The sequence below is a fragment of the Balaenoptera musculus genome, chromosome 5 (assembly GCF_009873245.2).
Source record: "Balaenoptera musculus isolate JJ_BM4_2016_0621 chromosome 5, mBalMus1.pri.v3, whole genome shotgun sequence".
Classification (NCBI taxonomy): domain Eukaryota; kingdom Metazoa; phylum Chordata; class Mammalia; order Artiodactyla; family Balaenopteridae; genus Balaenoptera; species Balaenoptera musculus.
This window is the reverse complement of record NC_045789.1, coordinates 59,445,887-59,462,312: the sequence shown is the minus strand read 5'-3', so window position 1 is coordinate 59,462,312 and position 16,426 is coordinate 59,445,887. Positions and strand designations below refer to the sequence as shown.

Below are 16,426 nucleotides of genomic sequence, written 5' to 3'. Positions count from 1 at the left end.
GTTTTAGTAGCCACCATTCAGCCATAGAATTCTTGAGTGTGCATCTCTCTTAAGGAGAGTGTGTTATTAGTTTCCTAAACGTGTAAGTGAAAGGTGTGGGAGTTGGGCATGTGGTCTCTTCCTCAGTTTTGAAAGAATTAAGGAAACAAAGGAATTGGCGAATGACAGACATGCACTGACAGACATGCACGATGACACGACATCTCTGCATCAGACAATAATTTATGCTATCGCTAATCTTCTCAACCAAGCTACAAGGTGAATATTGTTTTCTCTTTCGTAGTTGAAGAAACTGAGATTCAGAGAGGTTTGTAAACTTGCCTAGCACCAGAATATTCAGTTTGCATGCTTTTAAGTCCCTTGCTGTTACATACAAAAGAAAATCTGGCAGTTTTTGTGTGTGTGTGTTTCTAGATTATCTCACATAACACATATCACATTTTGCACAGCTTTAATTATTGGTGAGTATACCTTCTAGCATTCCTATTTGACTGCAAGTTGTTTTAGAACGGTGATCAGAGACTTGTAGACACACTCTCCTCATTTGACCCATAGTGTTAACACAGAGCTTTGTACATAGAAAAGGCAAAGAAATTTCTCTGGAGATGGAAATACATGTTGAAATTGACTTTTCAAATGCTTTTTATCATTAGTAAATCTTTTTTATGAGTAATTATTTTGTCTATATATGACTTAATGAGCCCCTAATGTCTTTTCTTGGTTTTTCTTCTCTATGTGTTTTTGAAGAGCTATGTTTCAGAAATGACTTGAGTGAAAATCCCTTTTATATGAAAACTGGTTTGGTTAAGTTAATGACAACACATAAATTTGAAAAAAAAAATCATCCCAGAAAGTTTTCTTTCTTTTTTGTTTTTTTTAAAGTTAGTATTTAAAGAGTGGTAGTTTATCCTTCTGTAGATTATAATCATACTTGTCTGGAACATTATCTATTAAAATTTATATAGTTTACTTATTGCAATTTTATTATATATATGCCCAAATTAGCACATTATTGTGGGGCTGTGGGTGAGAGGTCCATGGGTGGTGAGGCTAGGGTGTGAAAACATATTACCCTCCTCAAGTAATATCTTCTATTCATCTAAATTCCTTTCCCCACCTCTGTTTACAGAGTAATCATGAAAACAAATTCTTATGCTCAAATCAAATGCAAAATAATCTTAGTAGACGTGGCTTTATGCCCTGCTGTGATATCTTAAAATAAGCCATTATTATAAATAATAGATAACACTTTCTTATCCTTTCTATAAAGTAACTCTCTCATTGCTTCATCAAGGTGACAATATACTATGTCATATGAAATAAACTATTCTGGTTTTCACTAAAGCTAGACTTAACAATTGCAATACTCATACTTCACTATGGAAATAATTTTCCGGCTCCTCCAAAAGGTACAGTGTTATAATTAGGCTGGTTTCCTTCTTAAACATGTCCTTCTTCTCCTTTCTCTTTGTCCCTCCACTTCTACCTCACATATCCATGCTGTTCCCTTTTTCTCTACTTGTCACAATTGGGTAACACATTTAAGCAAGGCCTAAGTCTTCCTTGGAAACTTGCTACATTGTCCCCCTTCCTTTGCACAATTACTACCCCTGGTTATGCTCATACATCTTCTTGTTTATTCTACCATAGAGAGAGGAAAGAGCACTGATGTTGGAGTCAGACATTTGGTATGAAATTCTTGCTGAGTAACCTTGTCTGATTTTACTTCTCAGTCGACATGAGACAGTATTATCTACCTGATAGATTTGTATGGAGAATTAAATCATATAATTGTATAATATCTAGAACATTGATTGGAATATGATAGGAACTATAAAATGTTACTTCTTCTCTTTATGTTGAGACTTCATTTACTACGTCTTTTCCATTACAATGGGAGTTGTGAGAAAAATTGTTCTACTTTATTTGTGATCTCAATAATATCCACCATGGTAGATATTTAGTATATATTTTTGAAATAATGTATAAATAACTCACGTAGATGGCTGCCCTCAATTTTTTTTTTCAGTTGCAAAACAGTACTGTATATATTTATCTTACGTATATGTGTGTAGGTGTTTGTGTATACATGTCTGTGTGTATATACATATCTCTTGTTGCCATAGTTATAGAGGGGAAAAAAAGACAATAACTGAATGTGAGGGGGTAATTGTTTACTTGTTGATGCATCAGTCAATTTAAGTATCCTCCTTTAAGTATCCATTAATTATTACATGCATGTAAAAGAATGCAATTTTAAATTAGCACCTGCTTTCAAATTTATTTTAAGAAAAAGTTAAACACTTATGGCACTTATGGTAATTAAGGAAAAGTTCTAAATGTTTTCTTGTCAGAGTGTGAATAAGGAAAACAAAAGAAAAATGTTAAGCATGATTCCTTTTTACATAATTTATTTTATCTCAGCCACATTTTTTTGTTGTCAATGCTTTCTCTATTTGTAAAATTAAAATGTTATGAGAGTGTTTATTATGAGCTTCATTTTTCTATAATGTCTGTGAGTTTATAAAGAAAATTATTATATCTGTTATTTCCAGATTTAGCGTTTTCCGAGTCTGTCTGTACAATAGTGACTCAATAAATATTTTTGGCTTGATTTATCAAATGGTCTTGCTTCTTACACAACCACATTAAAAAGTATGAGTAGGATAAAACTGAAAAGTAATGAGATGTGTAATAACTGTTAAGATATATAGCACTTATTACATACTAGACACTGTTCTGAGCAATACATATTTTTATGTATTGTATATAACTAAAATGATGATTTTTAGCTTATTTAATGTTCATATAACCATATGAATTAATATTACTCCCCCACCATTAGCAGATAGGAAACCAAGGAACCGAGGGCTTAAATGACTTGCCCAAGGTCTTAGTACTAGTAGAGCTAGTAATTGAAATTGGGTTGTCTTGCTTCAGAATCTGTGCTCTTAATTACCATGCTATGAATAGTGGTGCCAGAGATTCAGATAAATCTGTGTAATTTTGCCTTATAATGAAGGCAAGTACTTCAAAAATACTTTGGAATATGTTTTGGTAGAATGAGGCTTAATACAATCCTCAGTAAACTATCTCTATTTTGAATATTCCTTTCCAGAAAAATTTTAAACTTATACTCGAAATGTGAAATGATTTTAAATGTATACCATTCATTTTAACAGAAAATAGAAAGAGAGAGAGAGAGAAGGAAAGAAGGAAAGAAAAGTAGGATCCAGTTTGCATTTGATCAGTTTTAAAAATGCTCACTGTGATAAACATCTTCAAAATTTGGGTCATGTTCCTTTAGTATTTTCACTTCCTAAGATAAGTCTGTGCAAACTTTAAAGAGGGGGCAGCTATATCAGTTTGGTTCAGTAAAATAACTTTACAATGCTAACAGTTTTTAATGTCTTCCATATTCACTTAACACTTTTAAGCCAGATTCCTTATTTTAAGTTGTAAGATCCTGGAGGATAGGTTGCATGTTTTACTCAGTATTCTATTCTATGTTCCTAGCACAGTACTTTGTATTTCAGCGGACACTCAATAAAGTTCTGTTGAATGAATTGATTATGATTGAGCATAATTAATTAACATAAATCTATAATTTTCACAGATTTAATTATAAAAGTATTTAGAAAAGTAATATAGTTAATATGTGGAATGATTTCTGAATGATTATTAGAGCCTGGAATGAAAGTAAGACTCATGCATTTAACTTTCTTTGTTTAAACACACAGTAATGGTAATGAATGATTTCTTTTTTTTTTACTTTTCTATTACTAGCAAAAATTATATTTGTGGAAAATGTTTACACAGAGTTAAGTACCAAATCTGTTTAAACACATTAACAAATTATACAAACTAATCATTAATTATTATACAAATGAGTATAGTATATTTATACTGCTTTGTCCAGCGAGACTGAATTATTTGTTTCAGTCCGTTTGGGGGCTGGGAAGTAAACACTGTGCTAATACATGCATAAATAATGTACCTTAGGTTACTTACTTATTTTTATACATGATGCATGTATTCATTAAAATGAAGAAGGAAGACGGTATACAGATGTTATATTCAGGAAGGAAATTTTCAAGGAAATGAGAAAACCTATATTTGATAACCCTTTTCTTTTCTTATTTGCAGGATTCAGATTTGGGATATTGGTGTTTCTGTTTTGAAGAATATTTCCTTTTGAGCTTTTTTTTTTAATCATCGGTCTTGGACTACAGAAGAATCAGAAAGACACTTATTTTGTTTCAAGTTTGGAACAGTCACTCTTGAGGCACTCTTATGCCTGAGAACACGACCATGTGGCCATCACAGCTACTAGTCTTCATGATGCTCTTAGCACCGATAGTTCATGGTAAGTCCTTTAATTATATTTTTGTGTGATGCTTAATGTTGTCTTAGTTGTTTACACTAGACCCTTTCTTCTAAATTTTTGCTCTATGATTTTGCAGCTTTTGCCTACCATATATTAATAGCAGTAAGTAATGTACCTTAAGCTGCAATAAATAGGATTTCGAGTTTGATTTCTTAAAATACCATTTAAAATGTATATCTAACCAAAGTTTTTTAAAAAAATAATGCATGTTTTATTCTTTGTTTTACCACACTTAAGGAATGTCATCTGAATTATTAACTATATCATTTATTGTGAATTATTTTTATTTACATATTTTTGTAGGTAAAATAACTTTTAATACAGTAAGTATGCACATTTGAAAGAAAACACTCCAAAAATCTACTTTCCTGAACCAAGTAATCATTTGTTTCTGAGTGTTTACTACTCTCCTCAATCTTTAACAAACAGAATAAAAATTAAACCTCTCATTAAAGCAAAATTCTCACATCCCTTTCAAAGCAAAAAAAGGAAAAAAACCAACAACATCAAAATGATATCAACATATGCAAAAAGGTATTTTTCTTGAAACATGTAATATACTCATAAAAGACTGTGTTCTTTGTTCATTTAGACAGCTTGGTATTTATAACATGAGTATGATAGTTAAGAAATGATCTCCCTTTGCAAGTTTTATAAAACATATAATTATTCAATAAATAAGCAAGACAAATTCTGTACCACTTAGTACAATATTCACGGAATCTCTCTAAAAATTGGCAAATTAAAGTCTATATATATGTTCCTTTTTCACAATTTAAAGTTTTCTACTAATTATCATTGGTTTTGCACTAAGATGAAAATGGCATAATATAGTCACTATCTCATACATTAATGGTAAGTAGAACAAAGAAAAAGGGACACAGCTGTATTTGCCACTGCTTAGAAGGTCTCAGAATATTATAGTTTAGCAAGCAGCTGAACTGCATTTTTAGCCTCTTCAGCTTACTTTTGGTTTTTAATTGACTACAGGAATCTATTGTAGTTCGTCAGTGATGTGAATCCGAATTTGGCTCATATTCATAAGTTTCAACGTGAATTCTGCATTCTGCTGTCAGTATAAAAACTGGATATGATCACTTCTCTCGACATTTTCCCTAAAGTTCCCCTGATTTAACACCTTTATTTCAAACGAATCGCTATATGATAGTGTTTTTTTAAAAAACGAAAGTAAAATTATGCAACCATCTACTTTTAAACAATGTAAATTTGTCAAATATTTCAAATTTTTTCCTTAATTCTTATACTGATGTAGCACTTACATACTGAGGCACATATAACATTTTGTGATAAGGGACAGTATAAGAATTATACAGCTTTAAACAAGTGCTTTTCTGATTATCTGTATATCTAAAGATGATTCTAATTAGGCTTTTAGATGTTATAAAAACACCTCACTCATAAGGTTACTTTGAAGATTAAATAAATAGCATATGTAAAGAATCTAGCACAGTGCATGACAGATATTAAGTGACTGAACACATTAATATCCTTTATCATACTATCTGCCCCTCCAGTTTATTTTTGTTCCAGTAAATGATAACAACTAGAAATTAGCTAACCCTGAGAGCTTTTTCATTTGATGTTGATATTCAGAAAAAAACAAAACAAAACTCTATGTACAAGTCAAGTTTAAAAAGTCAGTCTAAAATTGCACTGTTAGAGCAAGGTAGGTTAAAAATAGCAGAAATAGATATTGTAAGAAAGACTCCCTTTTCAGAGGTGAAATTTCTGGTCTCCAAAAACTGACACCTACTGTGTATTTCAGTGGGCCCCAAACATGGCTGAGCCTTAGATCATAGGTCTTGAGTTAAGGCCTGTACTGAACACACATCACAAACACACACACACACAATCTCTCCAAGCAGCCCCGAGAAGTATTTAAAAACTCCTAATAGGGCACAGAGAATATTGAGCCTGGTATATAAAAAATGTAAAACATTTTGGCTAAAAACTAAAGTAATTCTTTCCATTGTATGTGAACTACTTTATATTATCTTGACTTTGAACCATATCAGGATGAACAATATAGAAGCGTTCCACTTATAAACTTTATTCTTATTACCTTGTGTAAGTATTTTAAAACTTCACACCAGAGAAAATGCAAATCAGTTTTGTCTGCCTTCCATAGGAGGCTTTCTCCATTGCCTTTGTGATACCACTTCGGGCTTGTAAATAAAGGGCTTCACTTGAGCAGCCTTTTGGAATCCATCATGCTCATAGACAGAGGAGTGTATGTGCCTTTGATCAGTGCTGAAATCTAATAGGATAGGCATTTTTAGAGTCCCATATAGCATAGCGTCCCAGTCCTGGCTTAAAGGAATACCATATAGCTCGAAACCTTAGAGGACTGAGGTAAAGTGGATGTCTCAGTTATAGAAGTACTCGTTTCCAAAACATCCCCTGATAGCGTCTCTTTGCCTACTGCTGTTGAGATGCCTAGCTTCATTTGTCCTTGAGACCATAGAGAATTAACTTTTCTGGGTATTACCCGAATTGCTGGCCTTTTCTCCAGAGTAAATAATAATGATGACTATAAATTCTGTAGCCATAAAATTTAGAGGTATTGGTACAATTAATTATCACAACATTCTCATGGGTTGAATGTTATTTATTATTATCATCATTATCATTAACTTCTTATAGTAAAATCATTAAGGTAGCAAGTGGCAAAAGAACTTGACTAAGGTTGCACATGAGACCCAGAGAGGTTTTAAAACAAAGGACTTAGCTTCTTAAGCTCTGGTCTTAAGGCCAGTAGATAATCAGTTACTATCAAGGCAATTCTTCCCTACAGAAAAAATACCACCTCAACTCTCCTGGTCCTTTGGGAGCAGATAAGGCAGAAAGGTAGATTACCTGCTTCTTCCATGTTCTGGGCACAGGCAGACTGGGATTTGAAGTCTAACAGACCTGAGATAAAATTTCAGCTCTACTGCTTACAAGCACTGTAACACTGTTACCTGGTAAACTAGTTAACAAGTGTCATTTATCATAGACTATGAGCCAGAAAACTGTGCTAGTTGCTAAAGGTAAGGTAGTGAACAAAAGATTCTTAATTTTTCCCTCAAGCTTACAGTAACTTAAACATTTGTAAATCTACTTCTCATCCGCAAGAATGAACGCTTACTCCATGTGCGGTTATTTTAAGAAATGGATGGGATGATATGTGAATATTTCTAACATAGTGCTTGGCATTCAATAAATCTTTATATTTTATTTTCCTACCCCTAACTACCTTGAAATAGAACTAAACCTCTCAGCATTACATAAGGAAAATGCGTAATTATCATTATTCTTACCCTAATAATTGAAATCGTTTGCTACTTGGACCTCAGCATTTAAGTTTTGCCAGAAAATTTTAATACTAGTATCTAAACAAAATTATTATCAAACTGATATATATATGTGTATATATATATATATAAAGGCTTAGTATATAATTGTCAATTGTCAGTGGTAGTAGTATATAATTGGTAGTATATAATTGTCAGAGAAACATTTTTTGCATGATTTCTACATGGGTAAAATTAGAAACTAAGCTGAAGAATTAATTCTGAATAATGTTTACATTAGTTGAATAATCTCCCACATCATCCTAGAAAGTCTGGCCAGTGTTTTTATAGGAAAACAAAATTAATTAGTATATCCACATTGTGTATATATATATATACACACACAATTTTAAAATTAAGAAATGTCTCTAGTTCTGTGTTTATCTGTCCATATTTTATGTCTCTGTGTACCTCTGTATTTCTCTTTTTCTGTTTACCATGACTGTGCCCCCTTCTTGTACAGCCATAAAATCCTTATCTATAATGCAATGAGACCTGGCAGAAGTAAAGAGAAGCAGCTAAAGCAGATGGCCAGTTCTTTTCTGTTAACTAATGTAGTATTGCATGAAGATAAAAGTTTTTTTTGTTCTATTGATGTTGCTGGGAGCAAGAGAAAAAGGGGGAATCGGAGAACAAAAATCAAGTGATAACATGGGCACCTGGGACTCATCCTTATTGGCAGTAAAGCAATATGCTTCAGTGTAGGACCTGGACTAGGAGATCTGGTCCTGGGAAGGGATGTCACCCAAGCCACAGTGTGTTGGGAGTTGAGAAGGTGATTGGGGTGCTCAAATATTTTAACTGCATCTCATCTTAATTAAACTGTGTTTAGAAACTGTCACAATTAAAAAGATAGAAAACAGGATCCTTGGAGCTTACTGTGTGCTAAAGGGAACAATATTTTTTATGGTACCTTTGCAGAAAAAAGTAGAATTTAAAAAAATTCTTCTGTGACCACCATATGTGTACTTTTTTCTGCAAGTCTATTTTTTTGTCATTAAAGTTGAATGTATATTTATATATTAATGGACTTCACAGGCAAACCTGCTCTTTATTATTTCAAGAAGTTAATTATTATAAACAGTTCTTAGCAGGGACAAAACAGTGATCGAACGCATATATATTTCGTACTATATGTTTTTATGTAATTTGCATTTTATTATTAACTATTTTTACAGTTATAATAGTATTTAATGTGTCAATGATTTAAAATAATAATTTATTTTTTAACCTCTAATAAAATGTAAAGCTTGAGAAAGTACAAAATTACATTTTATAACACAACATATTACCGTATAATTTTTTTATGAAGTCATGTTTTATTAATTGTGAAAAAGACAAGTTGACTTCTAAGCTCTGCTTAACTTTGTTAGTGTTAGACATTAATCATCCTTTAAATGTTTATAATGTCTGCCAGCCTAGGCAATTTGTAATACTTGCAGTAATATCACTGTTTTTATGGTCAAATATGTTATACCGAAAAATCTTTGTCATTATCATGTTATATGAGGTTACTGCGAACACATCCAACACCATCTACGTTAGCCCCTCGGTACTGAAATTCAAAATATATATTTCGAAAGTTAGCTATGCAGTCTCTAACATCACAATATTTACTACAAATATGCATGACTGACAGCTTTCCTTTGTAAGAATGTGTTTAGGAGCCTTCCCTACACATTCGGTATGCAGGTTGGCAATTGGAAAATAGTTTTATTTTGCCTTTGCACTTGCAAAACATGTTATATGTGAATTTTATTGTAGTGATACTCTATGAGTAACACGGGTATACCTTGAGAATAAAATAACATTTTTTATTTTCAGATTTTATGTACTGTGACTATTTGGGGGGTTTAGGGTCATTTTTTTTGTATTTCTTGGCTTTGGGGTAGACTGTGACTGCACTAGGATGGTCATCATACACTTGATGTTGAATGAATTTCAAAGTATTTTGATATATAATATATAAATAACTGATTATCTATTTTCCTCTTCTTTGCATTGCTATTTACTTTCATTCTCAATGTAAGAATAGTTCTCTTATATTTATAATTTAATATAAATAGCCATAGTGCATTTTTCATACATTTATTTCCTCCGTTCTGATTGGGAAATGATTACTTAATGACCAATTAAAAAATTGAAATGCAATAGGAAAGAGTCTCATTGATTTGTCATGCAAATCAGACACTATATATTATATTGTGATCTGTTTTAATTCGACAGCTTAGAATAAGGCCCTATTGAAACATACGGTTAATATATTCTCTATTTCATGTTTTTAATTGATAAGTCGAAAATAAACTATTTACATTTTAATACTTACATTTTTGTTTTATTTGAATCTATATTTGCCCTATATTACCATCATGGCAGAATTAGTTTCTTTAAATAAAGAAAATTGTATTCCTATCAGAAAAATTATACATGAAGGATTTGATCAAATAAGCTAGGCTAGCTAGGGATTTGCAAGAGAAATATGCTAGTTGTACTTACAAAAGTAATAGATAGACATCTTTGTACAAAAATAGATTCTCACAATGACATTTGATAAGCTTCCAGTGTTTATTTCATCTACACATACTATAGATTGTGGTGATTTGACTGTCCAGAAGTCAAGGTTGTAGCTTACTGACAGAGCACAAGAACATAGTCTCATGTATTTTTGTTTGTCATTACCAGTGTCTCCTACTTTATTGTCAAAGTAATTCTCCTCATACAAATTTAGATCAGAAAGAAAAAATCCAATAATCTCATGACCCAGTGGTATAATTAATATTAATGCTTGTTAGATTTTTTTTGCAGTTATGTGTATGCACATTTTTTTAAAAATTGGAATAATGCTAGAAATAAAAGTTATATATTTAATTTTGACTTAACCTTAAAATTCAGACATTTCTAGCATCTCATTAAAGTTTCAAAAAATTATGATAACGTGTCATATGAATGAACCATTGTTTAACCATATGTTGAGGGCTCAGCATTGAAGGTCATTGATACATTACCATTACAAAAAGCAGTAAAATGGAACACGGTTGTATATAAAATTTGACTGCATCTTAGTACGCCTAGAAGAAAATCTCTTGAGATATGGAAAGTAAAAGAATGATTCATTTTTAGGTTAATTAATAATTATTTAATAATTAATAATTGATAATTAATAACTTAATAATTAATACTATCTAAAATGAATGGTAGTAAATGATCAATACAGCCTTGCTTGTTATCATGACAGTTTGTTTAAAACAATTCCACAAATTTTGGCTACTATAATAATGGACAAAATATAAATAAGAAGAGTAAATATTCAAATATTAAGATATAATTATTATTTGTAGGAGTATAATGTAGTCAGACAATTCAAGAAATAATAACTTTCCCAGAATTAATGGGAGTACTGATTTCAGGTGTATGATTCAAACATACATATATGATTCCATCAAAACAGCAATGAAATGCCTGAGTTACTTAGGAAGTATCATAGCAGGAACTACATGGAACCTATGAGAAGAAAAATGTGAAACTTACTGGGAGTTATAAAAGAAGACATGCAATATACTATGTTCCTAGATGAAAAGACTAGGAATAGCAAAATTGTAAGTTATTTCCAAGTTAATCTATATATATGTTCACACACTGCATTCAGAGTACTGATGTGAGCTTTTCTATGTAGAAATTCAACAAAATTATTCTAAAAATATATATATATATAGAATATTAAACAAACGTTAATATGAAATGAAAAGAGTAATAGGATGACATAAATTGAACATAAATATATATATTATGAAAGTACAGTAATTAAGATAAAGTCTCAAAATTAGGCAAATTGATCAATTGTAAAAGAGATCCCTGAAACATTACTGCACTCTGTATGTTTGTGGTGTAATTTGATAGGAATGAGTCCTCAGAAAATCAAATGTCTAAGACAAGAAGTAGTCAAATAGGGATCAAATCAAGTGTGTGTGTGTATGTGTGTGTGTGTGTTTCCAATTATATATTATGAAATTTCTGGAGAAAGAAATTTGAGTTACCTACTTTAATTTCCATTCTTGAACAATGTAATAGATAGGATAAACTTCGGCTGTAGTCACAGTAGATTCCAAAATGAATAATGGATTCTAGAGAATATTTTCTTGTTCACCAAGCATTCCAAGGCAGGTAAGTGTTTCTGGTTGGATGTGGGTGTGTGTGTGTGTGTGTGTGTGTGTGTGTGTATATGTGGTAGGGGCTGGGAGGATGCCCTTCTCTTGTTCTCACAGTTATTCAGAGACCCAGTCTGATTTTGGAACAAGGGTTCCAAAATCTTTCTGAGGCTCATTGCCATTCCTGTCTACAGGAAGGAAGAACAAGCGTTGGGAAGATTCCAATGGAAAGTTTTTATGGTATGCTTGGAAATAGTGCACTTTACTTTTGCTTCCATTTTCATTAATTAAAACTCTTCCTCATAGCCACATCTATAAATGAGTCAGAAAAGCATAGTCCTCTTGTGATAAAGGAAGAAGAAAATATTTATAAAAGATGCCATGTAGCTTTTAAAAAAACTAGATCTGATGCACCACTATCTTTTTTAATGTATAAATGGGGATTTAAAAATATCTTTATTGATTTATATTTCACATACCATAAAATTTACCCACTTAAAGTGTTTAGTTCAGTGGATTTTAGTGTATGCATAGTTGTGCACCCATCACTGAATCAATTTTAGAATGTTATCAGTCCTCCAGAAAGAAATTCTGTACCCATTAATAGTCATACCCAGTTTCCCCTTCTCCCCAGTCCCTGGCAACCACTAATCAATGTCTCTATGGGTTTGCCTATTGTAGACATTTTGTATAAATGGAATCATACAATTTTTTATCTTTTGTGACTTGCTTCTTTGTTTCCAAATAACAATCTGTTGTATGAATAAACCACATTATATTTATTAGTTGATGGAAATTTGGATTATTCCTACTTTTTGGCTAATTTGTGTGCTGCTGTTATGAAAATTCATGTACAAGTTTTTGTGTGGACATGTTTTCACTTCTTGGGTATACACCTAGGAATGGAATTGCTGAGTCATGATAACTATATTTAGCATTTTGAGGAACTGCTAAACTATATTTCAGAGTAGTTGCACAGTTATACATTCCAAATGGCAGTATGAGGGTTCTCACATTCTCACTTGCACTTGTTATTGTCTGTCTTTTTTCTTTTAGCCATTCTAGTCAAGATGAAGTAGTATCTCATTGTAGTTTTTTTCTTTTTTCTTTTTGACAAACGGAATTAAAAATTTTTGTTTGTTTGTTTGCTATATAGTAGGTCCTTTTTGGTTATCTATTTTAAATACAGTAGTGTGTACACGTCAATCCTAAACTCCCAATCTTGATTTGTATTTCTTTAATGAATAATGTTGAGCTTCTTTTCATGTACTCATTGGCCATTTGTATTACTTACTTGAAGAAATATTATTTAATCATTTCTCAATTTTTATTTTTTATTGTTGATTTGTAAGCTTTCTTAAGTATCTTTTTTAGAAAAGACCACAGGTTATCAACGTTAGAATACATTTAGATTTAAGAATTCTTTAGACTGCATTTTGTAAAAGAGGCTTTTTGCCTGGATTTAGCCACTTAAATCTCATCTATTTTAAATTCACTTTGAAATCATATATCACTTTTCTAGCCCCACTCCATCTCCTCTTTTACTTACATATTTGATTCCTAAAAATAGTTCATTAATCTGCTTTTATTTTATGATGGCAAAAACTAGTAATTGACAATGATTGAAACTTTATTCTGAGATGTGAACTGTATAGTGTTGAATTACACACAAAACAGCAAGGTAATTCATTGGGTTCTTCTAGTTAGTTTCCAATTACGCCTCCTTAAGAAAATGGTAAAGAACATTGAGGTTTAATTGTAGTGGCCAGAAATGTTTCTGTTTTTGTTCTAGTCTGAATTCTTGTCCTTCCAGATTCTGGAAATCCCCCTTTTTTACATTTTTTTTGTATCATTGCACAAATTATATTATAAATATTGAGTATTTTATTTCCGTAGACTCGTTTTCTCTGATGTGTTCTACAAACAACTCAATACCTCTTCTAATTCATCTCAAGAAATTTAGGCAATTTGTTGTGTCTCTCTATCAAATCTACATATTTTAATTAGTGTCCTCTGGACTCACTCATATCACATCTTTAAACAAACAAACAGAAAAAGATGAGAAATGGAAAAGGACCTGAGGTTTTATATGGAAAGGATCCTAGTATACTTGCACTATTTCAGCCCATTGAGCTTATCTGAAATATTACTATTTGTGAAGAAAAGATTAGGAGAAAACTAAATAAAGATAATGATTTATAAATGTTAATGCTGTGAACAGCTCCTACAGTTTCAAGGAACCCTGAATAAAGGAAGATGTCAGTATTTAGAAAGTAATACTTAAATGCAGCCCAGAAACTGAAATTTAGAGTATTATTCAATCTAAACTGCTTTAGAATCCTAATTTGCATGGTTCTATTGAATGAAGTAGAAAGATTTCAAGCCTCAGAGTCTAATTGCAATTCTATTACTTCCAAGAAACATGACCTTAACCAATTTGAATCACAGTTTCTTTATTTATTAAAGGGGTAATTAGGCCTACTTTGTTATAGTATGAGGATTAAGTAAAATAATGTATAGAAAAGCCCTAACACAAAGCCTCACACATTTAATCCTGGGAAAATGTGGTCATTAAAACATACCTTTAGGAATTAGAACTAAAAACCAAATGACCTGGATAGTAAGCAAAATTTAAAATACAACACCATCTTGGGTCACTTACTTTCCATAGTGGTTTTCAAAGACTGCATTGTATATTCTTAATCCCCAAATGTGACAGTTTCTCTAATTATGAGCCTACACATTTGTACACACATTCCATCATTATATTCAGGACTTACCCACTGGACTGTAACTAAGTCTTTAATGAGTTACTAATGAACATCTTAAGCTTAGATCAGCAAAAATAAAAAAGAATGTTGAAAAGCTATTCATAGTTAAGCCTGTTGCTTTTAATTAGACTATTAGCCCAATCAAATTTCCTGTCTTCACTGTTCTTCCCAAGTTTGAAGAAATTGAATAACGAGTGACAGATGTACCCTTACTTTGATATTATTAGTTTAATGTGAAGTTAAAGGGGATAAATACATTGAGCTAAATTAGAGAAATCATTGCTTATTAAATACAAAGATAAAATAATATGCAAAATTAAAATAGCATTTTACAATGATTCATTTTTTTCTTGGATTCAGATGACTTCAAAACCGACTAATTTTGTTGTTGCATTAAGAAATAACAGATGACATGAGGAAAAAAGATCCAGATATGATTAGACCATGTAGAGGAAAAAAAACCCTCTATATTTATAAAAGAAAAAACAGCTTTCACACATCACTTCTTCTCTCCAGGCTGTTAGAGACACTATGAGAGTAGTGATCATAGGACACTACCTGAATTAGATTACGACTATTCTTTTCTGTAGCGCTTGTTACAAATCAACATGGTGGTGACTATTTAGCAATGATCCTTTTTTTAAAAATTCCTTTTGATATTGAAGTTGGTGAAACCATGCAGACCTTAAGGGCACATGATTTAATAATGCAGACGTATAATACATAAAATTCAAAGCAACAGGCTGGTATGATGCTCCCTCCAAGGAACACTACATATTTGCTTAAAAGGAAGCCTTTTATATTAGTCACAATGGCTCAGGCCAGTGGGAAGAGCTGTGATAGCCCAGATGTTTTATGGGTTACAGGCTGTCGTTAGAGGCAGGCTTGTTGTCGTGCCTCTGCACAAAGATTACAAACCACTATGCCGATTTTTAAAAGTAGGTGTCCAATAATAATTACACTCTGTGTATATCACCAACATAATATAATCGATCGTTTTGACCTGTGAGCCTGTTAACATATCAGCTTTCTTGTGAACCAGCATTTAGGCATTCATTTAGTATGTGTGTTGAAGAGGGGGTGGAGGGGTAAAAGTCTCTTATTACCAGAAAAAAGTACATAAAAAGTTTTCATTCTTCTCAACTACCTTCAGAGATGCCAGTTATGGTTAACTTAGGATGGGGAGAAAGAACTCGCTAACGAGACAGATCTCTGTCAAAATATGTATGGTTTTGCTGTTTTTTCCCCACATGTCAAGTACAATTGGCAACATGATTAAGAAAAAGTGCTCCATTACTACAGTTATAAAGATTTTTAAAGAAATTATTTACAACATTCTGAAAGCACATTTTCTATACCATTAAAATTTTAATATCCTTTAAGAGGGGAGTAGAGGGAGGGAAGTTAAGAGAAAATCCGTATTCTCCAAAGAATAAATTCCAGAATTTTTCTATTGTTATCATGAATTGAAATCTGTTTGCATTATGTTTACAAAGAGGCAGGTGTTTTTAGTTTGAAAAAAAAAAGCTATTAGTTATCACTCTTCTGAGGAACAAGATATGTAATAGGCATTTTATTTAATTTGAATGAAAATAATGTCTTTTTGTCAGAAACTGATTTTTTTTTTACAAATTTACATCAATAGCAAAAATCTTACTCTGCTTACTCATTTTAACAAATGTTTGAGATATTTACATTACAATATTACAATCTAGGCAAAAACATGGAAGATGCCATACATGAAAGACAATTAAAAATAATCTTTTAATG

At 31.7% G+C, this 16,426-nt stretch overlaps 1 protein-coding gene across 9 annotated transcripts in view; it reads left to right on the top strand.

Annotated features, from left to right (window-relative positions):
- Positions 1-16,426, top strand: part of ADGRL3 (adhesion G protein-coupled receptor L3) — an 851,742-nt gene that overhangs the window by 288,191 nt on the left and 547,125 nt on the right. For 8 of the 9 annotated variants that reach the window (XM_036853251.1, XM_036853252.1, XM_036853248.1 and 5 more), the window contains exon 3: positions 4,147-4,366. In XM_036853251.1, coding sequence (XP_036709146.1) covers positions 4,294-4,366 — 73 coding nt within the window. In that variant the 5' untranslated portion in view covers positions 4,147-4,293. Of the gene's footprint in view, positions 1-3,740; positions 3,746-4,146; positions 4,367-16,426 lie in introns of all 9 variants that reach the window. The other variant, XM_036853245.1, reaches the window with a different exon arrangement.